The 8,861-nt window shown below is 38.1% G+C and overlaps 1 protein-coding gene and 1 pseudogene across 1 annotated transcript; one reads left to right on the top strand and one right to left on the bottom strand.

Annotated features, from left to right (window-relative positions):
* Positions 1–4,914: 4,914 nt before the first annotated feature.
* Positions 4,915–5,849, top strand: LOC126080550 (olfactory receptor 1013-like; annotated as a pseudogene).
* Positions 5,850–7,613: 1,764 nt separating this feature from the next.
* On the bottom strand, positions 7,614–8,540 carry LOC126079875 (olfactory receptor 9G4-like). The gene has a single exon (XM_049891235.1). The coding sequence runs from the start codon at positions 8,538–8,540 to the stop codon at positions 7,614–7,616; it is 927 nt and encodes a 308-aa protein (XP_049747192.1).
* Positions 8,541–8,861: the final 321 nt, after the last annotated feature.

Raw genomic sequence — 8,861 nt, 5'->3', positions numbered from 1 at the left:
TTCTGATGGGATGGTGGTGCTGCTGAGAATTGTAGGTATGTTGCCTAATTCAGATGTTAGAAGTGGATGGAAGATTTTATTTGTGTCTCACAACCAGTCCGATTTGCATACTAAGACATGATGATGGATGAGGAAAGGCCCTCTTTAAAAATTGCAATCATCCGATTGCCATCTCTGAAACTGCTGAAAGCACAAGAAGAGATATATTATTTCTTGTTGTAAGTAACATAAAAAAGGGAACTAGCATTACAGCAAAGGACAAGGGAGAGAAAAACTAAATTAGCAATCAAGAAACCGTTAGGATCCACTTGGCCAATAGCCCTTATGAAATCTCAGCAGTAACTGGAGCAGCAAAGTGAAGAAGCAGAGGGTAGGGGCCTGAGGGTCAAAAGAGAAGTTTAAATTTCTTTCACCTTGATATTCCTTTAAAAATGGTTTATTTAAGAACACTTCCAGGCAACAGAGGCTTACTTCTAAAAGGAAAAAAAAATTGTATTTTAATAATTTTGGATGGGTAGAAGAAGCTATTTTAGCTCATAATACAAATATAACCTGATTAGTAAAACAAACATGTTACTTGGTTAGCACACACTGTCGGGTAGGCATAATCTGGTTCTGATAAAAGTTAGTTTACTCAGCCCTTCAAGCCAGGCTCTCAACTATGTCCATAGGTGGATTTCAGTGGAAACATCAAGAAAATGTGGGCTCCATTTTGTTTTTGTGCCAGGTTGAGTTATGAGGGTTTTTGTTTTGTTGTGTCTTATTTTTTACCTTGTGAGAGTAATTTTATGGCTTTTCCTAAGAATCTGAAAAGTGTCTGAAACACACTAGAAGAGAATTACCATCTCTAAAGCAACAGAGCTCAGAGCAGAGAACATAAATAGAAAGACGAGGGAAGCAAAGTACAGAGCACCACACTGGGCTCCATGACGGATGGTTAGGTCATTGATTGGCCATTGCTGTCATTAGTTGCCATGGAATCAGCTATGACTTATTCTGACATCATGTATAATAGAATAAAATGTTGCCCAGTCTTGTATCATCCTCATAATCACCAATATGTTCGAGTGCATCTGTGCAACTATTGTACAAATCCATTTCACTTAGGGTCCCTGTGGCCCTAACTGGCCTTCTACTTCACCACACATGATGTTCTGTTGTGATTCATAATGTTTCCATTGGTTAGTTTTCAGAAGTAGATCACCAGGCCTTTCTTCTAGTCTGTTTTAGTTTGGAAGCTCCACTGAAACCTATTCACAATGGGTGACCCTGCTGATATCTGAATTACCAGCGGCATAGTTTCTAGCATCATGGCAACACTCAAGCCACCACATTATGACAAACTGACAAAGGGAATTGAGAGGACAGTAGGGCAAAGGGTATTTGTGACAGAGTATAGAATGATGCAAGATTAGAAGAGAGAACATGTATCAGGATACATAGGAGATTTTTTTGGATACAAATTTTACTCATGCAATATTTTACATAAAAAAGCAATACCACAGCTTTACGGCAGTGTAACATCGTTACTTACATACGAAATGATAGATATTTTTCACATGTCAAACCATGTACTAAGCACTCTATATACAACATCCTCTTTAAGTTTTCCTAAAATCATATGTGAAAATTATCATCATTCCCATTAGTAGTAGTTACCTCAGGGTAGACTCAAACCTCCAACCTTTCAGTTGGCAGGATATTAACCACTGTAACAACTGACATCTAGAGCGATTGAAATAATTGACATCAGCATCTGTTTATTGCTCATCTTGTTAAATGTATAACACTGTGCAAATCTTTGCATTGGTTAGATCCTCGATTATTCACAACACTGCAATGTATGCAGGGCTGCTGAAATAATAAATAATAACAACAACAATAATAATATTAATAACATAACTGATATTCATTTCAGCATTTCTCAGATGCGATCTAAGAAAAAACTGCATCAGAAACACTTGGACTGCTTGAGAGAAAGCAGATTCCTGGGTTTCACCCATATCTTGTCAAGTTGAAATCTTGAAGGTGGAGTCCAGGTTGTTCTTACGTGCACTGAATTTAAGAACCACTGTTTGCTTAAGTGTTTACCACCTGACAGGCACTGTGCTCAGCCTTCACATGGGTTATCTCCTTTTAACCTTGACAACAACCCTTTTGGGGTCGCTTCCCTCAGCAACCCTGTTGTTGTTTTGTGTGTTGATAACCACCCTAGGGAGAGAAAAATTATATCTACATTATAATATGAAAAAAAATTAAGGCTAACCGATGTGGATTAGTGATTTTTCCAAGGTCCTACAGCATTTATGTCATGGGGACTGAACTTGAATCCAAGTTATTTGCTTAAAAGTCAAATGTATTTTCTGATACCCCAGCCATCTCCAGTTTTAGCAGTCAGCTCTGATTTCTGAGACATGCTTCCATCTGACACCTCCATCATGACATATAAGGGCAACTGTTGAAAACCTGAGAAACTCCTTCACAAACCCGCTCAGTTGAGAAAAGAAGTGATCTGCTCTTTGGTCAGTCTGACTGTTTTGTGGGCAGATTTCTTTTCTTTTTCCTATATGTATCAGCAAAGAACACAAATGCCAGGGATTACTGGTGCCAGGAAATATGTCCAGGTACCACACGAATCTGCTGGTGGTTTTACGAGATCACCTAGAAAAGATCTGTTCACTTGGTTCTCTTCAGAATCAGGGTGGTCCACTCACTCATTCATTTATTAATTCCTTCAGCTAATATTGATTATAAATCTGTTATATGCCAGACAATATTCTAGGCACTAGGGATATAGTAATAAACAAACCAGGCAAAATCCTTCCTCTCATGGAGTTTACACCTTTGTTGTTATTGGTAGTTGCCTTCAAAAAGATTCCAATTCATGATGCCCTGTGTGTTACAGAGTAGAACTTCTCCACAGGGCTTTCAAGGCTGTTACCTTTTGGAACCATATTGCCAGGCCTGTCTTCTGAACTGTCTCTGGGTGTGTTTGAACCACCAACCTTTTGGCTGGTAGTGGAATGCTTACTCTTTGTGCCACCTAGGCACCTAGGGGCTCCATTAACTTTCTAGTGAGCTCCTATCGCCTCTTGACCCCAGTGACGAAGTGGACTCATGAAAAGGTGGATGGAGCACTATATCACTGCAGACAATTTGACCACTCAATGATTTTCTCCAGTTATCTTCTATCCTTCACGTAATTCCTAGAAGAATGCTATGAAGAATTACAAAGCAATTTGCATAGCTGTGGAGAAGTTCTTAACAAAGTAGTAAAATCCCTTAAGAAACATTTTTGAAATATGTGTTCAGATTTTTGATTGTCACAAAGATTGAGGCCCCTCCTGGCCATTTAGTATCTAGGAGACAAAGATGAAAGGTGTTCTGCATGCATGGGGCAGCCCCTTACAAACAAAATGTACCACTTCTTATACACAGTCTTGATAGATATTTGTGCATGTGAACCTCTTTATGATAAAGAATCTGAAACTGATTCCACTTTAAAAATAAACATAATACATATTTTGCAAAGCTTTCATACATACGAATTTTTCTAGAAATGCAGTGACTGAAAATTAAGAGACAATCATAATGTGTTTGTTCAGGATTTTACCAAGAATTATTCGCTATTCCAGAAAAAAGTTAAATATCCACAAAGTACGTTTTCCAAGGCTTTAATATATACGAGCTTGCCTAGGAATTAAAAATTGAGGGAAGATTGTTATTTATTTTGTTGAGGACTTTATCAAGAAGTGTTCTACTTATAAGAAAAATCTTGTTACCAATGTAAATGTCATTTCTGATATTTGAATCATGGATATATTCATAAGGATTTTATATATGTGTGTAAGTATCTGTTTCATTAAGTATTTCAGTATTTGCATATTCAAATTGACATTGGTTTTTATAATTCCTGTAATTATTACAGTGTAATAATTATATAATAAACAACTTTCCTTTTATTTAACTTTACATTAGGCTTAGTATATTTCCATACATATATATGTTTATAAGTAGTTTAAATGATCTATAAATTTCATTTCAGGAGTATAAAGGAGCAATTAAAAAATGTTACTGTAGAATAAGGCTAAATGCTAATTTTTGATACTATAGAATAATGCTAAATGCTAATATAGGATAATGCCAAGTGCAAAATGGTAATGTTTGATACTTTAGAATAATGCTAAATTCCAGGCTTTTCAACACTGAAATACTCACAATGATGTCAGATTTGATTTACTTGATGTAACCAGATGGATTTGATCATTTATCTCCACTCTGAAATTTCACCCTGATTCTTAACCTAGTCTTCACTCTTGGGATTTATGATAATTGTACTAAAGGCTCCTCTAGGGTAGCTGAGGGGAAAACTTTCTCTATATTTGCATAACTACATTTTGCAAACTGCAGGGACCTTCCTCCCTCTCATGGGATCTGAACAACTTGCCCATTTCTTCTGGGAAATAAAGGAAGGGAGGGTTTCCCTTGGTGTTTAAATTCAATTAGATCCTTTCCCACCTTTTTTTTTTTTAAATCCATCACCCACTTTTACTTTTTTCATAACATTTAACATTATCTGCAAATCTTTCTATACTTATTTTTTATTCTTATTTGTTTACTCCTTTAGAAGAAAGGCCTAGAACAGCACCTGAAGCTCAAAAAATTTTATTTTGAAAATAATAAACAGACTCCAGCAGCATTATGGCTGTACTGGTACAAATACATTTTACTGAAATGAATTCATTGAGGCTCAGAGAACTACCATCAGTTTCTCAAGTCAAGATTCCTGCTCAGAACTCTGAATTCTAATGTCTTTAGTCTTGAAAACATCACATATACCTGGTACATAGAATGTCTTCATTTTATTTGAGTTGAGTGAACAAAACTACATTTGTAGGTAAGGTTCCTTTAGCCATGGAAAGGAGCAATCACAATGTGACAGAGTTCATCCTGGTGGGCTTCACAACAGACCCTGTGATGCAGTTGATCCTATTTGTGGTGTTCCTTGGTGTGTACTCTGTGACCCTGATGGGAAATACCATGCTCATAACATTGATCTGTAATGACTCCTGGCTTCACACACCTATGTATTCTTTCATTGGCAACCTGTCATTCCTGGATCTCTGGTATTCCTCTGTCTATACCCCGAAGATCCTAGTGACCTGCATCTCTGAGGACAAAAGCATCTCCTTTGCCGGCTGCATTGCTCAGTTCTTCTTCTCTGCTGGGCTGGCATATAGTGAGTGATACTTGTTGGCCGCCATGGCTTATGACCGCTATGTGGCCATCTCCAACCCCTTGCTTTATGCCCAGGTCGTGTCAAAAAGACTGTGCATTTTTTGGTTATATGCACCTATACTGGAGGTTTCATCAACTCAACAATACTCACCAGTAACACATTCACATTGGATTTTTGTGGTGACAACATCATTGATGACTTTTTCTGTGATGTCCCACCATTGGTGAAGTTGGCATGTGATGTGAAAGACAGCTACCAGGAGATGCTGTACTTCCTTCTGGCCTCCAATGTCATCACCCCCACTGTGCTCATACTCGCCTCCTACCTCTTCATCATTGCCGCCATCTTGAGGATCCGCTCCACCCAGGGCCGCCTCAAAGCCTTCTCTACCTGCTCCTCCCACTTGATTTCTGTCACCTTATATTATGGCTCCATTCTCTACATCTACTCTCACCCAATCACCAGTTATTTCCTTGAGAGGGACAAGATGGTTTCTACATTTTATACTGTGGTCTTTCCCACGTTGAATCCCATGATCTACAGTCTGAGGAATAAAGATGTGAAAGAGGCTCTGAAAAAACTCCTTAAGTTAAAACAACTAGAAGCCTAAATTGACATAAATTTCTTAACCCAATGCTAAGTAATAACGGATTGCTTCAGGGCAAGTTGGGGAACTGGAATAAGAAATACTCTTTTTTATTAGAAGAATTTATTGAAAAAGATGTATTTCTTTGTTTTAGATTCTTTGTTTTGTTTTCGTAGTGATCAGACTCCAATCTGTACTATAGAATATACAGCAACAGAAAAAGAAAGTTGCTATTGAGTCAAATTGAAACAGACTTATGTTGACCACGTGTTTTGAAGAACTGTGCTCAGTAGTGTTTTCAATGGCTATTAGAAACGAGGATGGCGAGAGTTTGTCTCACATACCTTGGGCATGTTATCAGGAGGGACTAGTCCCCGGAGAATGACATAATGCTTGGTAAAGGGGAGGGTCATCGAAAGAAAGGGAGACCCTTAATAAGAGAACTGACACAGTGGCTATAAGACGGGCTCGAGCATAGCAAAGATTGTAAGGATGGTGCAGGACCCAGCAGTACTTTGTTTTGCTTACATAGGTGAACTGCAATTTCAAAGGGATTCCGGCACCTAAGAACAACAAAGTGACTTTTCAGAAGCAGAGGCACCTCCCAGTGGGTTTTAACTTCCAATCTCTATGGTTACTAGCCGAGCACATGAACTTTTGTGCCTCCCAGGGCTCCAGTTTAATATTAACTTAGTTTTAAAAAAAATACACATCTTGGTTTAATGTGAAACAAGGAAGAGTCAGTTTAATATTAATATAGTTTTTTTTAAAGGAATCTTGGTTTAATGTAAAACAAACAGATGTATGTATTACTTCTGAGATCCCAAAGGTTTAATTTTTACACGGCTGTCTCCCCTGAAATTGACTTGACTTTTCTTTATTTCTTATGTGATGGTTACTATGGAAATGTGAAGAAAATGTTATACAGAGTGTTAAAACTTGTAGAATACATCCCAAACACTTCCAGTCGAGTACTCCCAGGGTTTCCATGGTGATAGACAAATACAGAGTGTTAAGAATTTTGTGATGAATAGAGTGTGCACAGTGACCCATTAGAAAATAAATACAGTTGAGGAAAGATCAGAAAAGCCAGAACCAATACAAGCAGTGAAGTGGCTAAAGTTCTTTGTCCTAAAATAGCAATTTAGATGCATTTTGTAAAGGTGTTCATTTCAGCAGTAGTTATAATTTTTCAGTAGCAAAGGTCTAACTTCTGAGCTTCAAAGTCCTCATTTGTAAAACGGAACTAATAGTTGTTAACTTGCAGTGTCCTAGAGAGTATTGAAAAAAATATTTACTAAACATCTGCTCTGTGTCTGATATTGAGCTGTAAACTTTCTCTAAAGTTCAAGTTTTCTGGTAGAAGAAAAGAAACGATGAGTCTAGGATAGAGTGGTTTTTAATTTTTTTATTTGTCTGTTTCATTTTGTTCCACCTGAGTCTGTTATTTTCCTCTAGTGGGGGCATATAGTGTGATGTGGATTGAGAGCCAATACTGTGGTGTACTCACTGTATGAGGGAGAAATCACTCTTTTTAAGGTGACATACAAATTTGTAGAGCTATCTTTCTCCATGAATTTAAAATTATTCTTTTTTATAATCTAAATACCTCCTAAACAACAACATAATGAAAATTATGGAATTGTTTACTTAGTATTTTATTAAATCTAACTTGTGGAATTTAATTGAAATAGATCTATATTTTCAAACATGTATATAAGTCAATGATTTGGAAAATACAGTAAGAGCATTCATTAAGAAGATAAATGATGGCCTTCATCTTTGTGGTCATATTGTCTGTATTGCTTTCCTGAAAGCCTCTTTGACATCTTTGTTCCTTACACTGTAGATGAGAGGGTTGAGCAATGGGTTCACCACAGTGTAGAACAGGGCAGCCACTTTGTCTCTTTCCAGGGAGTAGGTGGAACTAGGCCTTGAATACATGAAGAGTAAGGATCCATAGAAGAGCATGACTGAGATCAGGTGGGAAGCACAGGTTGAGAAGGCTTTGCGTCTTCCTGTGGCCGAGCGGATTCTCATGATAGCCAGGAGGATGTTGAAATAAGAAATCAAGATGGCAAGAATGCTGGAGAGGACTGTGAAGCCCACCACACCCAGGAGCACTTTTTCATAGGCCTTTGTGTCAGTACAGGACATTTTTACCAATGGTGGTGCATCACAGAAGAAGTGGTCAATGATATTCTTACCACAGAAACTCAGGCGGAAAGTGTTGGCAGTGTGGGCTATGGCATTCAAGAACCCTCCAATGTAGGAACCAGCAACTAGCCCAGTACAGACAGAACTGGACATGATACCTGAATAGAGTAAGGGGTTACAAATTGCCACATGGCGGTCATAAGCCATGGTTGCTAGGAGATAGCACTCAGTGTAGGCTACAACACAGGAAAAGAACATCTGGGCTCCACAGCCAGCCAAGGAAATACGTTTATCTCCTGAGACACAATTAACTAGGATTTTGGGGGTATACACTGAGGTGTACCAGAAATCTAGGAAAGACAGGTTGCCTATGAAAAAGTACATAGGTGTGTGAAGACGCGAATCAATCCTGATTAAGATAACCAAAGTCATGTTCCCTGACAAGGTTATCAAATAGACCATCAGAAATATTCCAAATAGAATCAGCTGCAACTGGGTGTCTGCTGAGAAGCCCACCAAAATGAATTCAGTCAGGATGGTTCGATTTCTCACTTCCATGTCCACAGAGGTGAAAGTCTGATAAAGATTATGAGAGAGAGAGAGGAAAAAAAAAAAGCGCTAGTTTTTCTATTGTAAGAAGCAAAATGAGGATATGAATTAAGGCATCATTGTAAAAACATTACTGAATTTGGGTTGATATCCCAGTAGCCAACTGGCTTCCCTCTGGCTCTAATGGCAGTGAGAGAAAGCTGAATCCAAGAGAAGACTGCAATTTTTTTCAGTGTTTAAAACATTCGCTTTTGGGGTAAACCCAAGTCAGCACTGTAACCGGGATGCCAACTAAGTACTCTAGCTCAAGGTCTATTGTTCTTACTTGTT

The sequence above is a fragment of the Elephas maximus genome, chromosome 7, assembly GCF_024166365.1.
Source record: "Elephas maximus indicus isolate mEleMax1 chromosome 7, mEleMax1 primary haplotype, whole genome shotgun sequence".
Taxonomy (NCBI): domain Eukaryota; kingdom Metazoa; phylum Chordata; class Mammalia; order Proboscidea; family Elephantidae; genus Elephas; species Elephas maximus.
This window is presented reverse-complemented; position numbering and strand designations above follow the sequence as displayed.

Bases quoted from the DNA above. Each gene is read 5' to 3' on its own strand.
- LOC126079875 (XM_049891235.1), bottom strand. From the start codon at position 8,540: ATGGAAGTGAGAAATCGAACCATCCTGACTGAATTCATTTTGGTGGGC.